We start from the raw sequence: 19,295 nt of genomic DNA, 5'->3' as shown, positions 1-19,295 counted from the left end.
TGGGGGGCAAGAAGTTTCCAAACAATGCTTTCCTAATAAAATAAACTTAGATAAATGTTTGGTGGCAGTGGAAGTCTTAGGGTAAAATAGTTTGTACCTTGGGGAAGTTTTAACCTAAGCTGGTAAAAGTAAGCTTAGGAGGTTTTCATGGAGGTCCCCACATCTGTACCCTAGAGTTCAGAGTGGGGAAGGAACCTTGACATATGGCCATGCCTAAAATGTTACATCTGCCTATTGGACTATGAACACATGACATACACATGGACCGTTCAAAACTGACTGACCCAAAAATTAAGGAAGTGGTTATCACAACAACTCTTACAATTTTTATTTAAAACTAGGAGCACCCTTCTACACTGTAAGAATTTTTATATGCCAAATTATACCATCATTTACACCTGTGCAAACCTATTGCCCTCAGTAGTTTTGCATAATTGTAGCTGGAACTTAGTAAACTGTTTTGCTGATGGTGCACAAGAAGGACTATCTGGTCCCTCTTAGCCTTGGAGAGCCAAAACAAGTAGGAGCAAAAATTAGTAAAAAATAAAACAACTTTTATGTGCTGTAACCCAAAGATGTCTATTCTGAACCCCAACTATACTGCTTTCACAATGATGTAACTCCTCTGAAATATGTGAATTCTGATCAGGCTCAGGCCTGGGGAGCATATCTGGTGAGTAAGAAGATGCCATGAATACTGTCACTATTCATATGGAGAATACTTTCAGGTTCTGCTGTGTGGCAACGTCAAGCATGGGTATACATCAACTTGCTCTTCCTAGTCAAACAAATAAACTGCATTAATACCTCTATTACAATACAATCCAGAGCTGAAGTTACATCTATTCCCAGTCATGGGTCATTATAGTTGGTCCCACTCTGGCTCCTCTGTTTAGCTTCAACAATACAAAGCAGTCTCAAAGCCAACTGGACCTTTGAAGATTCTTCTGAACTGGGAAATCCTCAAGTGTGGGGGATAGCCTATGCCATACTCATTTCTGACCCTGGTGCAGGCAATATTGCCAAGGGGGAAAAAGGGCATCCCGAGCTAGAAGAATATGGTCCCCTGTGAATGTGGTCAACTGTCAGGCTGCTATAACTTATGCTCAAAGTCTATATTGGCCAAATTCAGGTCCAGGATAGAGATTAACAAAGATGATTTACAGCCACCTTTGCACTTACCATTCCTCTGGGCCCTTGGCCAGCCTGTGTCTCTTGTAACTCATTTGTGAAACTGGCATAATAGTGTAGAAACTTGCTTAAATATCTGAGAGACCTCTCTGTGCGTTATTGAGGTTTTTAAATTACAAGGAAAAAAAACAATGGGGAGGGGGACAAAACAAGGATAACAATTCACAAAATGTGCTTTGTCCATTTAGTTTGACAAATGTGAATTTAGTCTTAATTCTTTAAAATGCATCATGATACTAAAAACTTTAGTAGTTTAACATTAAGAAGTCTTAGCAATATGAGACCTCGTCCCAGTGCTCTGATATTATTTGCTCAGAAATAGCACTGGCTGTTTTGATGGGGATTATCAGGTTTATTAGTGGAGTGAGAATTAGTGTATTCTGGAATAATAATTACTCAATACTTGTGAAGAATATTTGAGATGTTTGTGGATGAAAGGTATCTTATTTTTGTGTTCTGTCAACTGCTTCCCTAGTGAGAGCATTCCCCAGATTTATATTCCGTTTGGATTCTGTCCTGACATTCGGTTAGTTTTCTCTATTTAAGTGCATTATTCTTAGTAATTCCCCCCAGAGACCCAGTGTGGCAGGTATCTGTGCATTCTGTACAAAGTTAATTTTATTTTCTGTTTAACTCCCACTTCTGTTTTCTCACCTGGCTTTACCTACTTCACTCTACTGTGGGTACCTAACTCACTCCATACCTAACTCCCATTCATATTGAACTCCTTAACAGGGATTCACTGTTTTTTATAAACCTCTCAAGTTCCAGGTAGCTCCTTATGAGCTTTTTTTTTTTTAAAACAAAAGACTGTCAGCTCTTAGGAGAAGGTGTTTTGTGCTTGGATTGGTTGGAACGGTGTCTTACAATCCTGACTGGGACCTCTGGACTCTCCTATAATATAGCTATGAAGAAACAATGCACTTTTGTACAATTTAACATGAGATGTCAGTAGAATCTCATCCATTGCTCTTAAGTCAATGCAGACTAGAACCTTCCATATAGAAAGACCTAAATTCTGGCATCTGCAGCTAGAGCCACTGCCCTTGGGGGTGGAGTGAAGAGATGTAGGGACGAGAGGCAGTTCTGTGCCTGCATAGCACATAGGCAGAATGCATCAGAGACATGGTGAAATGGGCTGTGAAAAGCATGTTTATAACTTCTGCAGAAATGTGCCATGTATTCTCCTGTCTCTGGACACTAGCAAGTACTGGGGTGACAATGAGAGAGAGGGCCCAGGCATTGGCATGTTGTCAAACCAGCTGGCCACATCCCAAGTCAGAATCTCAAGCAGTGGTTCCTAAACTCTTTGCCCCCTGATGACCCCTTTGGCATCTGACTACATGTCCCGGACCTGGCCAGACCCAGACCACCCCCGCTAGTGTGGGAACACGCCAGCAGCATGACTTCTCATGCACGGTGAGTGCGAGGTCATGCTGTGTGGAGGACACCATTAAGAACAAAATAGTATCCTCCATGTGACAAAAGCACCTGAATGCTGTTCCAGCTCTGGCTCCAGGGACAGACCCCTGCATAACCCACAGTTGACTCCCAGGGGACTTCCCACTTTGGGAACCACTGACCTAGAGCATTGCAGAGAGCACTAGCTACTTGCTTTTGCTCATGGAATGCTAGAAGCAGCATTCTGCTTGGCTCCAGCATACAGGGAGACTAGATTCCCTCAGCTCTTCCCCCCCCCCCAAACTTTCTCAAACACCCATAAAGGGGCAGCCATAATTTTGCTTATGGTAAATTATAAGCCTCTGTTCTCATAGTTCCCATTTCAAAATAATGATTCAAAAAGCAATTAGAAGACAAGCAAATATTCACCCATTACATTTCTCCTTAGGCTAAACTCTTTTTCAATATGGACTCCTCTACTTCTGACCTGGTGGCTTTACTTAAGACTATGATCTGGGAAGAAGTTTGCTTGTTTGTTACATTAACTATATGGAATTCTAGCATTCTTTTCAAGCAAATATTTTGCATTTCTTAAAATACACCAGTTGAGGATCAGCCCCCAACAATAGACTAGCCATGGGCATTTTTAACTTTGTAAAGCACTTTGAGATCTATATATGAAAAGTGCTATATAAATTAGATTGAAAAATGCTTCCTGATTCACTCATTTCAGATTAGAGTAATTTGAATAATTCAGTCTCAAACCAGAGACTCTGGGTCAAACCATATTTCATGTTTGATTTCCTAGAGCTCAGGCTCCCCCATACATATTTTTAGAGGGCTGTCTGTATCTGACAGTGCAAACATTTTATGCAGACCCTGTGTCTGAGATGTCAGGCACACAGATTATTTCACTTTTGGGAAATTACTTTGACTGGAGACCTAAAACAGTAATTTCCAGCCACATTTTTCAGGAGCACCATTTGAAATATTAAATTAGGGGACTGACCTGCTGTGAAGGCCCATTCTGCCACTTGGTCATGGGCTTCCCCGTTAAGTGGGTGATTTCTGTCAAGCGTGGCCTGGCCCCCGCACAGGGTCACCTGAACAGGAAATCCATGGATTCTGAGCAGCAAAACAAACAGTCTGCAGAATTAGCCCCCTGGGCAGGGCAGGGCAGGGCAAGGCAAGGCAAGGCAAGGCAAGCAATCAATCTATAGGCCTCGTGTCTCTCTGGGCTGGGGCATAGTTTAGGCAGTTTCCACAGCAGCTGGCGGGAAGTCCAGGTTCTCAGGCTTTACTACCAGGGGCACTGCAGGTACCTCTGCAGAAGCCAGCAGTGTACTCCCTTCCTCCTGCATCCCTACACTTGATTGGTCTGGGCTGCATTCTTTTATCTGAATTCTCCACTTGGAGCATGTGCAGCAGGGAAGAGGGGGCGTGGCACCCCATCACCCCCTCCCCTTTCTGTGGGCCATACCCTGGTACACCTACCCCAGTCTTTTTTCTTCTCTCTCCTTTCTTTCCCCTTCTTGTCTATATCCATTATTTTGTCTTTTCCTCGGATTAACTCCCACCTTCTCTGCTGGCTCCTGTTCCTAATTTCTCCTTTCAGCAGGAGACTTCATAATGCTCAGAATAAAGAGGATTCCGTTTGTGATTCTGGGAGATTGAACTCTATGTACTCTCCCAGTCGAAATGAGTGTTGTGAAAACACAATGCTAAAATCTTTCGGGTGGTTGACTTGTTTTAGTTTTAAGATTTGACATGTACAAGTAGCCAGCACCTGAGAGCTGGGGTGTTTGTTGTGTTTTTTTGGGGGGGGGGGTGGAATTCACAACACTTCACTTGTTTTTCATCCAAATTTTCCAACCAACTCTAACCATTTGTGTAATCATTTATAATAGTACCCACGATTGCGCTGGGAGCTCTAAAATAATTTAAGAAGGCAAGATCCTGCCCCAAAGAGCTTGCTAATGAAGGCCCAATGCTACAATCAATCCATGCAGCCAGACCCCTGAATCCCTCTTGAATTCCCCTGCCTTTAAATGGGACTCCATATAGTCATGAGGATCTGCCTACACAGGTCTCATTGCAGGGCTGGGGCCCAAGACAAACAGATAAGGGACGGGACAACAAATTCAAACATACACACACAGGAAGTGAGGTGATCTTGGCACACATCCTATTGGTTTGTGGATTTTTATATTTCTTAAATATTTTTATTACCTCTCCCCTACCCAATTCCTCTATCTTCAAAGCCCTGGTCTCCTTGCCTTTAAAAGTCAAAGGTAAATTGGTGGTACAAGCTAAACATGGACAATTAGCCTCTGAAATAGACTCTCATCTGTCCTAGTCATCCTTGGTCCTATTTTAAAATATTTCCTTACTGGGTTTATTCAGCTCTTACCCAGTTAGTCCAACTACCTCATCTTACTCTAGCTCCCAGCCATTCTCTTCCCCTCCCCCCCCATTGAACAACTGTCTTGGTCCACCAAAACCCCTCTTCCTTGCCCGGTATCACTCTCAGATCCACTTCCACCATTCCTCCTCACCCCCGACAGATAATCTCCCAGTTCTGTATCTCTGGACCAGGGAGCTTTCCAAGGTTCTTTAACCACAGCTGCAAGAGAACATTTGGGATGAGGAGGTACAGTATACCCAGGGTCAGTTCAACTTTCCATGGTTTCCCTGATGCTGAAATCTGATGCCAAATGTAGTGGAAACCACTATAGTGGGTGGGGGCTGGCTCACTCATGTTGAGAACACTGAATGACTGTGGAACTTCAATTTTGCTGTCTATATTCTTGTTACACTAATTTATTTACTCCACCACTTTGAAGGAAACAACATTTTTACGCTTTCATAATTTGATAAGAGTTTTAGATTTCCTTTGGTCATAATTCAAGGTGCCAGATGTTCTGCATTTTGCTCCAGTTCCTTACAAGTGACGCTTTTCTGCGATCATAGCATTTGGGGATGTCTCACACAACCATTTCACTTCCATTTTTATATTATCAGTAATTTCATTTTGTATTAAAAGGCTTAGGGCAATGTACATCTAACATCTATTGATCCCAGGCAATGCTAAAAGGTATGTTTGTTAAAAGACATAGGAATTCAGTACCTTAATGTTTCCTTTCAGTTCTTTTCACTTATAAAATACAGTCTGGGTCATGATCTGTGTTTTGCTCTTACATATACTATAACTCTGTGAATATAATATGCAGTTTGTTCTAGAATGAACAAATCTGAGTTCCGATTACAAAAACTCTCTATACAGAGAAAAGCTAATTAACATCTATGCTTTGCTCCCCGTCCCTGCTTTCCTCCTGCAATTAAGTACAGTGAACATTGTATTAATGTTACTTATTCTCTAAACAATTTACCAGACCAAATTTATGCATAAGATTGGTCAGTTCAACTTTCAAACATAAAATGATAAAAAGAAAACCAAGTGGTAAAATGCATTGCAACTTTAATGTTCATGTAAAATAAGACATGTTCTGACTCAAATTGAAATTCAGTAAAGTCTCATCTTAGAGAAGTTAGAGGTGGAAAAGACTTATAAAAACACATCATCACAAACATTTGCCTGCAATGGCTGCAGGACATATTCAGTCCCCAAGACAAAGTACATATTAGATGGTAGGGAATGCATCTGATATTTAACTCATAAGAACAGATTTAAAAAATTAAAGTTAATTTTTAAAATCAAATTTACACAAGTTGAGAGAAGGTACTGGGCATCTGGGGTCAGGCTTCAGTTATGAGGGATTACAAGTATCTGTTACTAGGGTCACAAGATACATACATAGTACATAACCAGCATAGACCCAGATTGGGGTGCAGGAGTTTTTAAAGCGTCAGTGAATAAGTGATCTCAGGTATGCCACCCATAGAATGTATTTAGAGTTCAAGTCAGTACTGGTGTAGCAAACAGATACATGGGTGCGGCGCAGCCCTTGGTTTGTCAGGGAAGGAAGTTTTCAAGGAGCAATAATCACACCTCGGATTAACCTAATTGGCCATGCTACTGTCACTGTTACTCTTCATCTTATTGAAAAGGCCAAGAAGTAGGGAAACTGCACTTGTACGGGGGAGTGTGTGTGTGTGTGTGTGTGAAAACATGATAGTGAAGAGAGGTATAAAGGTCTTGTCAGCATGACTTTGACTTATTACTCACAAGTCGCATAGCCCCAAATAAAGAAATAAAGGGACAGATTCTCAACTAGTGTAAGTGGGCATATCTCTGGCTCCATTAACTTCAATTGAGGTACACTGATTTATAGCAGCTCAGGATCTGGCCCAAAACTCTTATTTCACATCACGGGACAGTATATTCTGTATATGCTGCAGGGAAAAAAAAAAGATTGCTTTAGAGTGTTAACATTTTATGGGGACTATTTTTTGCATCTCTCTACTTGTGAAGCCAGGTGTTTTAAGCTACCAAGAGTACAAATGTAAGGAGATCAAGGTATTGTAGATCATTTTTAGAGACTATGACTCCCTCTGTTTATACACAAAATTGTCATTTTTTTAAAGTCAAATATCTCAGGTCTTTCCAGAGCTGAAGCCAGTCCTGGGTTTCATTGGGAATCTGGTGGTCTCAACTATGGTATAAAATTTGCAGAATCATGAGATGCCAGACCTTAACCATATCAGTGGAGTAGGACTGATTCCTGCCAATCCAGGTGCTTGCACAAGTAGGTAGCCGATTCTCAGCTGTCTTGCATTCAAGATGGATTCAGGAGGGGATGATGCACTCAAGATCAGGCAGTCTGTCTGACACAAGGCACAGAAAACCATTTGAGTCAGGAAAGAAAGTTAGCGCAGCCCTTATTGACCTGATGTCAGCCTATGGCATTCTGTGGCACACCAGGCTGACTGACAAGCTGCTGTTGAAATTTATTCCATATTGGCTGAAGGTGTGGTTCATCTGAGAAATGATTAACCAAAGTTACATCCTGCAAGTCAGGCAGAAAATCAGTCATCTTAAACATCTCTGCAAAGTGCTTCCACAAGGATCAATTTTGGTTCCCCTTTTTGTTCAATACGAACACATGACCTTCCTGGAACGTGGGCTGAGAAGTATGTGTATGCTGATGACATCTGTATTGCTGACACAGGAAACTATTCCCAGAGAGTTGAAGTGAATCTCAGGTCAAGACATGTTTCAGAGTAGCAGCTGTGTTAGTTTGTATCCGCAAAAAGAAAAGGAGGACTTGTGGCACCTTAGAGACTAACCAATTTATTTGAGCATAAGCTTTCATGAGCTACAGCTCACTTCATCGGATGCATGCAGTGGAAAATACAGTGGGGAGATTTATATACACAGAGAACATGAAACAATGGGTGTTACCTGTATGGGTGTTACCATTGTTTCATGTTCTCTGTGTATATAAATCTCCCCACTGTATTTTCCACTGCATGCATCCGATGAAGTGAGCTGTAACTCACGAAAGCTTATGCTCAAATAAGTTGGTTAGTCTCTAAGGTGCCACAAGTCCTCCTTTTCTTTTAGTCAAGACATTGACATTTTGACCACTTATTTCCACTAATTCTTAGTGAAACCAAGACAGTTGCAACTACTTTCAATCTAAACAACCATCTTGCCAAGTGACCCATCCTGATCTGTGCACAGGGATGGCTGCTGCCATTCCAACCAGTTGTCACATACTTAGGAGCAAAACTCAACCATTGCCTGATGTACTGCCTCACCTGAAAATGAGCATCTGAAAATATCATCTCTTCCTGTTCCACTTTAATACAAAAACTATCAGGAATCTCCTGGGGAGCAGACCCTACATCTTTAGTGACCTTTATGTTTGCTCCAGCTGAATAGTAATCTAGGGTTTGGGGGTGCAATCACCACTCTCAGCTTGTCAACATGGAGCTGAATTTGGCCACTCATATTATTAGTGCAAGACAGACACCAGCTTGTGGTCTTCCCCTGGGGTGCTCCACCCCTCCCCAAGGCCCCAGCCTCGCTCCACCTCTTCCTGTCCCCACTTCACCCCCTCCCCAAGACCCCTGCCTGCCGGTCCGCTGCTCTCCAACCTCCCCCAAGCCCCTCCTGGAGTTGCCAAACAGCTATTTGGCAGTGGCTGCTGACCAGCTGTTGGGTGGTGTGGCTGAACAGCTGTTTGGTGGTGCCCCCGATTAGCTCAACAGGCTACTGTCTAGCTTGTCCAGTCTAGCCACAACATGCACCAGATTAGCTAGGTTTCCTCTCCATCTGTCTGTGGGGCACATCTGGATGGCAGTTTATAATGCTTAGCCTCCCTTGATATAGAGCTTATCTTCTGGATATGGAACCTGGACATTGAGCTCTGATGTCTGCATATGAGAAGGAGGTGGTCCTCCCAATGCAGTTTCTACATCAACAGAATGGACAAGTTGCCTCAGGCCCTGATCCCTTGGGGTATAGTGGACCCTCAACTTCCACTGAAGTCAGTGTGAACAGAGTGATCTTGGGCCCCTAGTTACTGTATAGTGTCATCAGGTTCTTAGATTTTAAAATAAACTTAAGTAGCTTCTGTTGTTGTAAAGTGTTTGTTTTTAGTTGCTTGTCCATACTTTATTTTTATATACAGTTTTGTATCACTGTTTTAAAATTGATATTTATAATAAATACATTAACAAAATAAACTTTTATGTGTAAGGATGTCACTGTTTTGAGCTGTTATCTATTCAAAAGCCAAAGCTGAGTACAAATGCTATCTACATTGCCATATAAAACTGTATTCACTTTTGTATATATGTCTTGACTCTGTTTCTAGCCCTGTCACATGGTATTAAACTATAAATCTTTCCCCTAATCCAGCATTGAATATTGCCAGCCCTGGGCCTTAGATCTTTCTTTTTATCTGATTCACATTTGGACAGGAAAGAAAGAAATATTTTAATAGCAGTTCAATATAATAGTAATATCAGAGAGCTGAAAATAACATAGGAATTTGAAATGTCAGATGCGGTTCCAACGTAAATCCTTACGGGTGAGGACAAAAGGGCACAATCAATGCCTTTTACTACCAGATTGCAGGTTTTATCATGTGGTTGCAGAAAGAAAGAAATACATATTATACATATATCTAACAATACAGGATTCATTGTACAAATGAATGTCCACCACCTGCTTTGAGGGCCATTTTTCAAGTGGTTTGAAAGTGAAGCATCCCAGCTGTGAGAGAACAGATACTTTCGTTGGTTAACATAGCATCCATCATGCACTAAAAAAATCCTATTTCTCAGTCTTGAACAGGGAAAAAAAAGGGGGGGGGGGCATCACAGTGTGACAAACTGCTAAAAATTTTTACTCAAGCATGATTATTTTTAGAATACATAAATAAGATATTTCAGAGCTTCTGAGAACTCTTCTAGCCTGTTAACCTTGTGGCGTTCATAAGTATGAATTCTCCCTGTACCATAACTTCAACCACCATAATAGGCGAGAGTCTCAGCCCTCTTTGCAAGCATATTAACTTCTTTTTTTCCCCTACTCTGGCACTTCAAAAATAATTTGAGTCTAATATTTTTTCAGAGGAACCAAAACCAAATAAATACAGAGATCTCATGAAAAGGCTTAAATTTGTCGGGGGGGGGAGTATTTAAGGGTTGTGGTGGTAGGGGGTTGCTCAACCCTACCTATTTCCTATTGATATGATTTACTGTGTGAGTGTAGCAGACAGGTGGATTTGCATGAGTTGCCTGTGGAATGCACTACACTGTGGTAAACTGGTATCTGTGTTACCTAAGGAATATTTTGAAGGGTAGATGGAAGATATTTTGACCCCCTACAAGGTTTGACTCTGATCCTTCCCACTCACTAACCTACAATATTTGAACATTGATTGCATTTATTTTAAACATACGTGCAGAATTTTGTTAAATGGCTGCTGGGCTTTACATCTATGTCTCATGTATTCAGCTTTTCCTCCTTTGCATCCTTGCTGTTTCTTCAAGGTCTCCTAATCTACACCCCTTCTCCCACATACTATCTGTGCTTTTACCCTCTACCTGCAATCAAGACCTGCTCATTTGCACTCCTGGTCTATGCCCCTTCTTATGTGTACCCCCTTCCCATGTGCCTTCCTGAGACAATGTCTCTTCAGCTGTATCCCCTTTCCTCGGACAGCTGCACTCACTACCTATAATGCCTCTCCTCAACTGCACCCATTTCCCATACCACACATCTAGACCATGCCTCCTCAGTTGCACCCTCTTCTTATGCATCTTATTTGGCCAGGTGCTCTTCCTCGAACCCCCACCCAGCCCTTCTCGCTCCTGCCCCAGCTGCTGTTCCTCGAGCTCCCCTCCCAGCAATCTGCCAAGAGCAACCCATGCTACCGGGACCCGCATGTTGCCTGGCGTCACGTGGACATAGCCGGGTCTGGGGGTCGCTACAGCTGGCTGGCGCACGCTGCAGCTGCATCTCCATCCAGCCAGTGGGTTTGGTTTTTAAATGCAGTGCATGCCCAGGGAGGCCGGGGACTGTGCTCTGCCTCTTCACGCGGGGCTCAGCTACCTCTCTTGCTTCAGTTTATAAAATATATCCATATGTCTAAAAAAAAAAAAACAAAACCCTAGTCCAGGCGATCGGAGGCGTTTATTTGTTTGGTGACTGTGATATGCATGCATGTGAAATAGCCTTTCACCAGGCAAGGGGCTGTGGTCTGTGGAGTAGGGGGGCATGAGGTTTTAAACCATTCCCCGGGGGCGGCGGGGGTGAGGAGATTTAGCAGGCCTGGAGCTCCTGTCATTTGCTGTGAGTGGAATGACTAAACGTTTATTGAGGGAAATCGGGGGCTTTCAAAGCGTCTCTTCCTTAGCCACGGTTCACATTTCTCTCTCTCTCGCTCTCTCTCTCTGTGCAACACTCACCCTTGTTTCCTTCCTCCTCCCTCCCTCCCTTCCCCTTGCAGCGAATTAAATATTGCTTTTGTGAACTGGGGAATTAAAGTGTCTCTGCCTAATTCCCTTCCGTGTGCAATCCAGGCAAGGCGAGGACGCGTGCACACCCCAGATCCGTTCAATGAAGCAACACAGATCCACGGGTCCAAATGGGTATTTGGAGGAGGAGGTGTAAAAGGAGCTACAGCAGCGGGCAGATTTGCAAGGAATAATTTAAAGTCCTCTCTTTTTTTCCCCCTTCCCTCCTCCCCCTTTCTCTCTCTTCTGCTCAGGATTTAAATGTCACTCAAAACATCCTCAAACCAGTTTTCTGTTCGTCTCTGCTTTCTTCTGAAGCATTAATTCGGCTAAACGCTGCATTTCAGCCGCTCTGGTGTTTTACTCAGAAAGGTAAGGAGGGTCTGTGAGTGGAAATGCACCGGGTATGGAATGGTCACTAAAAGCCCAGTTTTCTTTGCAGGGTATCCCGCTCCCCGACCCCATTCCGTAGCCAGGCTAAATCTACCTGAGGAATTTGCATTCCCTGCTAAAGGGGAAAAGAGCATGATCCCCCCCGCCCGCCTCCCCACACTTGCCCATCCTTGCCAGCCATTGCTGTACTCTTTAAGAGCCACGCTAAAATCGAATGGGAACATAAAAGGGAGACGTTCGTTTTAATTGCCTCCCTTTTCATGTTATAAATAATCTTGAGAATTGCCTGGCTGGTAACGTCATATAGCGAGTCCCTCTCTCCCCTCCCCAATTCTTCTGACCTAGGAACAGCTCCTGCCAGGAGAGTAGGAAACATCCGAATCCCTTCTTACAAGAACCTGGTTCGTCATCATTGCATTTCCCCCCAGAAAGATTACCATAGGCTCAACCCTCTCCCTCCCTCCCCCCTGCCAATCTAGGTCCCTTTTTCTGCCCCTCACCTTTCTCCGCGTAGACTGTTTCCGGGGAGCGTAAAGTTAAGCTACCCCCCTGTCTGCCTCTCGCACGATTTGCATCCCCAGCTTCTTTTAAACCTCTTTCCCCCTCTGTTTCTAATCGGATCCTGCACATGTCCGCCCCCCCTTAAGCTAGGTTGCAAAACTGCCGTACCCTGCAACTCCTGAAACTTCCCTGCTTGCTGCAGTTTATATTATATTGTAGTAGACTGACAAAAAGGACAACAAAAATACACTTGATCCTTCTGTGGGATGCCTTTTTTTTAAAGAATGCATTTCCTTCTTCCCCTTTAATTTTTTTTTTTTTTTTTTTTTTTTTGGCAAGGAAATTTGCTCCATCTCCAGCAGCAACCACTGCTCCTTTTGATGTTGTGGTACGCCGTGCGCATGCGCTTCACATTAGAATTACTGCACTGGCCAGAATAAGTTGGATCTCTTCTCCTCTTCACTGAAACCCTAAATCAGATCAAAAGCTAAAGGGATGTTGAGAGTCCGGAAAAGGGGCTACTTTGGGATTTGGTCATTCTTCTTAATAATAGCAATGGTGTGTGCACAGAGGTAAGTGACTGAGACGTCTCTTTTCCTTCACTTTGAATTGCCCTGTATGCTACTGTTCCCCGAATGGGGAGATCGGATCTGAGAAATAAGACATATGTATTATTGTTTTTTAGTGTCAATGACCCTAGCAATATGTCGCTGGTAAAAGAGACCGTTGATAGACTGCTGAAAGGCTATGACATTCGCCTGAGGCCAGATTTTGGAGGTAATTTGATTGCTTTTTGAATAGGAGATGTTACATACCCAGGCTGTGTCTCCTGTGTGTGTGTGTGTGTGTTTTTAAACGTGTTGTGGGTGCTGCTGCTTTGGTGTGTATGTTGCCATTTTTCTCAAGCTGACCGAAAGTTAAGCCAATTGTTACTGAATTTTCTTAACACAGGATGCTCTTAATGCGATCATTGAAATCTCCTGTATATTTGTAATCGGTCTCATTTGTGAGAGTGTGTGCTGATAACTTATTAACCCATAATTAAACCGTCGGTTAATTGGCGTTATTCAGATGAAAATCTCTTAAGTTTATCCAGCGTTTTTTCTAGTAAGCCGGTGTCTGTGACCACAGTCACTATTTTTGAGTACAAAAGATATGTTGTTAATTGATACAGAAAATGTCACTTAACCCAATGTTTGCTGCAACTTTGAACTAGTTGTGTGCCTGAATGTGTGTATACTACTCCAGAAAGCAATCTTAAGAGCCGGGTATAAATCATTTGAATCTCAGGTGAGATTCTCTTTTTCTCAGTTTGCATGTCGCATGTGTCGAGTAGAAAGAGTTAAAATGTGCAGTCCGATCTTTTCTCCCCCTCCCCCAGGTACTGATTTGAACTGGTTCATACAATAATCGATTTGTGTTTGTCTATCTATATAGCCAGTGTCTGTAGAGCCCCCGTTATTAACACGTGTGTGCATGTTACATAAAATGTCCCTACAGCTGACGGCGGAGGCAAAGGGTGAATACTCTGCAAACGGGGGGGGTTTCCAGGTATCAAAGGAGAGCCTGTTTTGTTGTTACCAACACTCGTGCCATATCGCCCTTTGATTAGTCTTGATAACTCTGGTAAGAATGAGTTAAGTTCTTAGAGATCACATTGCGGACCATCTCGTTGGTTTGCAGGTCCCCCAGTGGCTGTTGGCATGAACATAGACATTGCCAGCATAGACATGGTATCAGAAGTCAATATGGTGAGTATTTAGTTTTTTTATCCCCTCTCTCTCCTGAAGATTGTGGTAATAATAAGCTTGGGGGGTTGGGGGAGAAATGTCTGATTATTTCTCATCTGGCTACATTGTGCAATGGCTAGTACTCCCCAACCGGTGATCAACCAACCATACTCTCCATTCTCCACTCCACCCCCCAAATCTCCTGCTGTTCTTTGTGTGCATTATAAACCTGTTAAGGACTTGTTCTCCTCTTTGGCATTACGAGACACCGAATAGGGGCCGCCTTTGCCTATTTGCTACAGCAAATGTTACCAGTCCAAACCTGCATGCAGATTTTGGGGAGTAAAAAAAATCCATGAAAATCTATGGATAAATGCATGAAATCAGAGGGGGGTTGGATTTAGGGATGCTCAGGTTTGTGCCTCTTGCCCTCGCCCCCCCCCTCCCCCGGAAAAATCCAATAAATTAATAATCTGCAATATAGTCTCTAAGGATTATTTTATGTTATGACTCACAACATGTTCAAAGCTTGTACGATTTATTGACAGTCTTACTGTTTAGTAGCTACCACTTCAGACGTACTGTAAGCGCTATTGAGCGGGCCCTTGAGTTTATAGTCAGTGGAACAATGTTAGTCTTGTTTTGCTTCGTGCAAGAGCGCCCCCTGCTGACAACGGGGTTCCACTGCAGCCGAAAGACAAATTATAATACCCCTCAACTCAATCCCCGATTTGCTGTTAGTTCTTTGAAAGAGTTTACATTTATTTATTTTTCTTTGCACTTTGTGCCTATCGGGAGCGAAGGGACCCGAAAATACTTCAGCTAGCAAGGCCACGTTGGACTGCCTGCGAATTATTTGATGCACTTACAAGACCTTCATGCTTTTTCATATGCCAGTCACTGAGAAGTGCTTAAATGTGTGGAGGAAGTTTGTGAACTGGGTAGAGAACTAGGTCTATTCCTAGCTAGATTTCCTTACACTTGATCTAAGACTAAACTAGGTGTGGAACTACACTATGCAGCTATCTTTTCTCTTAGGGATGAGGTGATGGCCCATTAATATACAGTTCAAAAATGTCACAAAGCATTGTGCTTTACATCAAAAATACCTTTCAGATTATGTGGGTGGGAATTGAGTTCAAGTGGAGGTTTTGCTTACAGACTTGTTTTTCTACCTAAGCTTTTTTTTTTTAATAAAGCGAGTTGCTTTACAAACAAACTGCACACACAAAAATCAGCCCCAATAAACATTTTTCCTTTGTTATGTAAATCAGAGCTATTCCTGTGCTCTTCATTAATAGTCTATACTTAATCAAATGTTGAAGTTGCTGAAAGGATAATAAGAAGTTAACGAAATCATTAGTGTGTTTTGCTTCCATTATTGGGGAGGGGGGGGGTCTAATGAACGGTTGAGAAAACAGCAGCATTCCTGAAACTAACATCTGAGAAGGAGCTCTTCAAGGGTTAGATTGAACTTTCCTAGTAATCACTTTGCTTACTTGTAAATGTTATGGGCCAAATTCTGCAGTCTTAAACTTATTTTCAGTTTTATTTGGTTAAGGGAACTGGTTTGGGCCCTGAATGGTGACATACAGACATAAAACATTCTAGCAGCAAAGGCAACACGGTAAATGCGTATTAATGAAATGTATGGACTGGGAAGGAGATAAGTATCCTGTTTAAAAACAAATTGTCCGACATTGCTGATACATCTAACTATATATGTAAAACTATTTTTCAAAAAAGTTATATAAGTGCCACTTTGCACTATCTTGACCTTTGTACCCATTAAAATATATTTTGCTTAATGGTTCAATGGTCTGATCTGAATTAATACTTTCCAAAAATGCTGTCTGTACAGGGCACTGGCAGCCATTTATGGTTTATTTTCATAACTGAAGGTGTTCTGTGACTTCCAGAAAATGGTCCAGAATATAAAATGGTAACATTAAGATGATAAGAATATTAGCTTTTGTTTTTGGAAGACTTGCTAGTTGAGTGCTTGCTCCTGCTGTCATTTTGGGGCAATGGCAAAGCTCCCAATAACTTCACTAGGAGCAGAATCAGTTCCTAAGTATTAAGTTTTAAAGCAGATGCCTAAAATATAATCTAAAACATCTTTACACTGAACTTCTAGTTTTGTTATCATGGGATATTTTGGTATGTTCTGTTCAGGAAGTTTAAGTGCTAAAGAAACAAAATTGCATTTTATTTTAAGCAGCTTCCTTTTAATGAAATCTGGGTAGAACAGATATGGCATATGTAGAATCTTTATAAACATCCATTTCAGAGTGGTGAGTTTTACTAGCCAGTGCTGTGAGCTAGAACTGTTAGGTTAGTGTTACATCCCAAAATCAAAACTGGACATTGATACCAAACTTTTTTTTTTTCATTTAAGGGGATGCAGAATCTGTTAAATAACTTCCAGAAATTTGATCTCTATTGAAAAATGATAATGTCACCTGTGTAATGTGGCACAGCACACACAAACTAAATATTATTTTGAAAACTTTTTGTGTATGTCTTGAATATTTAAGTTTATTCAATGAAAAGTTTTACTTTTGAAAAACAATGAAATCTTTAAAGACTTTGTTGGATAATTTGGCAAAATTGGCAGGCGGGTTTGTTGTGAAGAGACATATATTCAGTTTTACCAATCACAATTGGCTAAAAGGGTTATAGTCTGAATATTATATAAATGTATCTGAGCTTAAATAGTTGGAACATGACTAATTTCATTTCTGAAACTACAAGTTTTTCTCCAATAATTTTTTTATCTTTTAGTATGAGGTCAGGGGTTTCCTAATCAACAATAGTAAGAATTACTTCCTCAACCTATTAATTGTAAAATAAGAAACACATAAGAATGCACTTATAGTACTCTATAAATCATAATGAATATCTTTACTGATTAACAGGAAATGAGCTTCTAGGAAGACAGGCATACAAGAAGAGAAGGAAAGAAATACTTAACATATGGGGTCGTGTCTTGCTCCTCTTGGGAGTTTTGGCCTTAACTGATAAAATCTCTTTGCAGCTGTCATTACTTCAGAAAGATTCTCATCTCATTTTGAGGTCCACTTTCCTACCTGTGGACCTTCTGCTGCTTATACTGAAGTCAATGGCAAAGTTCCCATTGACTTCAGTTGAAGACAAATCATTGCCTATATGTGTTTATAGCTTGACTAACTTTAATGGGAGTTAAGATTTTTGCCTGCAAGTGAGACTACACAACCTGGGATATTAACACGAGAAGATCTCTGATATCTGCAGTATGAACTTAGTTTCAGAGTCCCATCTTTTCCAACAGAAAGACATACATACAGACAAACTTCCATTGTCAGAAAGTTTTTCTATCATCACCATCCACATTAAGTCAGGCTTTGCAGTTGCCTTCAAAATAGTTACTCTTGTCAGTAACAGCGTTAAAACTGGAAGAAATTCATTTACTTCTGACCTTTCCTAGTCAGAAAGTTGGATATATATTCATAAGATTAAATTTCTTTTTCAAAACCTGTTGGTAAAGAGTATATATGTACTTGACTTTCCAACTCTGGGCTATACTGAATGAACATAAAGGGAAGTAGTGAGGCCTTCAGATACATTTATGAGTTGATAGGTTTCATGTCTGAATTTGCTTTCAGGCTTCATATTTTTCACAGGAGTAAAATTCTTCAGGTAATGCTTTTGTGCAACACCATAGTTACCATAGCTAATTCCATTGACTTCTTTGTGCTTTGAATCAGGCCCTGTATTACCATTGTTGAGAGTATGCTTTGTGCCAGTCATGCTGCAGCTTTCCTTAAAGGTTTCCTGATGCAGGTGAAAGTTGAAAATAAACATGAAGAGGTGTAATAGCTACTTAAACCAAAATGGTTTTCCTGTCATAATGAATTCTGTGTTACATAAGATGAACTGGATTGCCGTGAGCCTAATACAACATTCTCAAGAGAGCTTCCAGGTGTTTGTTACTGTACTTGAATTTCCTTCTCAGCTTCCTTTTTCCCTAGTACTAATCAGACTCATTATAAAGATAATATCTCCAGAGGGCTTAATAGTCTATTTTTAAACAACTAATGCTAGCTGAGATGTCAGATTTCCAAATCTGCACCCTCTTGATTAATAATTGGAGCAGAGACTTTGACACTGACACAGCAGCTAAGATTCCTTCTCCCGCCCCCAATAGCTCCATTATGTTTAGAAAACAAACTTTAACCTATACATTTGTTTTGAGGCACAGAAGGAAATTTGGGATATATCTTTTCCTCTGAAGTCTTCACTGAGTGTCCTCTATAGCATATTCTGCATTTGTTCTGCTTGTTGACCTTCCATGGATGATGTACTGATCTCAGAGGAGAATATTGGCCTGGAATTAGGTTGCAAATTTTGGTTTACTTTTTAAAAATAGTTGGAAACAATTTGTGTGTGCGCGTGTGGCTCTTTTGGGATTCTGATACAGAATATCCTAAAAAGAGAGAGAAATGCTTGATATATTTTATCCCCAAAATTAGATTTACTTTAAGTGATGTGTTACTTATAGTTGTTAATCCATACTGAGGTGAGGAAGGTGGAATCTAAACAAGTGACTTTGTTCAAAATATGCATTTGGACATAATTTTAAAGAGCAACAGTATTATGTAGATATTGGCATGTGGCTTTAGTACACATGCATGGAGCCAAATTAATACAATAGACTGGTTTGTCTTATTGGGGGTCATCATGGTTGGTTGAGTGTATAATCCTTCCATTGAGAAGGAGTTACGGGAAACAAAGGCAGTATTAGTCTATCAGGGTAAGATTCACTTCTTACAATCTGCGGATGTTTTTATGCAAGACCCTAATAGCATCTAAGCTCTGTAGAGAATTAAGTTTAATATTATATTGCAACTTCTGTACTCAAGGTGCCCCAGAGTTGGTTACTAAATACAAAGTAAGATACTGATAGATCAAGGTGTAGTGATCCCAGAACTGTGCAGTTGCACTTTTCTTGGTAGGACAAAGCAATTCTCTGTTAGTGGACCTTGGGTTTTCAGTTTCCATCACTAGTCCATACTCACCACTGTGTTCTCTTAAAATCTGCCACAGTTCCTTGAGGTACTCCAGAGAGGGAACATTAATAAAGAAGCAACAGAAGCAGGCTGCTGTTAT

General features: G+C 41.3%; 1 protein-coding gene across 2 annotated transcripts in view; it reads left to right on the top strand.

Moving 5' to 3' along the window:
• Positions 1-11,521: 11,521 nt before the first annotated feature.
• GABRB2 (gamma-aminobutyric acid type A receptor subunit beta2) overlaps positions 11,522-19,295 on the top strand; it is a 245,246-nt gene continuing 237,472 nt past the window's right edge. For both annotated transcript variants that reach the window (XM_084637283.1, XM_084637282.1), the window contains exons 1-4: positions 11,522-11,895; positions 12,757-12,989; positions 13,103-13,194; positions 14,101-14,168. In XM_084637283.1, the coding sequence (XP_084493409.1) occupies positions 12,913-12,989; positions 13,103-13,194; positions 14,101-14,168 (237 nt within the window). In that variant the 5' untranslated portion in view covers positions 11,522-11,895; positions 12,757-12,912. The remainder of the gene's footprint in view (positions 11,896-12,756; positions 12,990-13,102; positions 13,195-14,100; positions 14,169-19,295) is intronic.

This window comes from Lepidochelys olivacea, assembly GCF_965140295.1.
Source record: "Lepidochelys olivacea isolate rLepOli2 genome assembly, chromosome: 8".
Lineage (NCBI taxonomy): Eukaryota > Metazoa > Chordata > Testudines > Cheloniidae > Lepidochelys > Lepidochelys olivacea.
The sequence above is the reverse complement of the archived record's forward strand: the minus strand, read 5'-3'. Positions and strand labels throughout refer to the sequence as shown.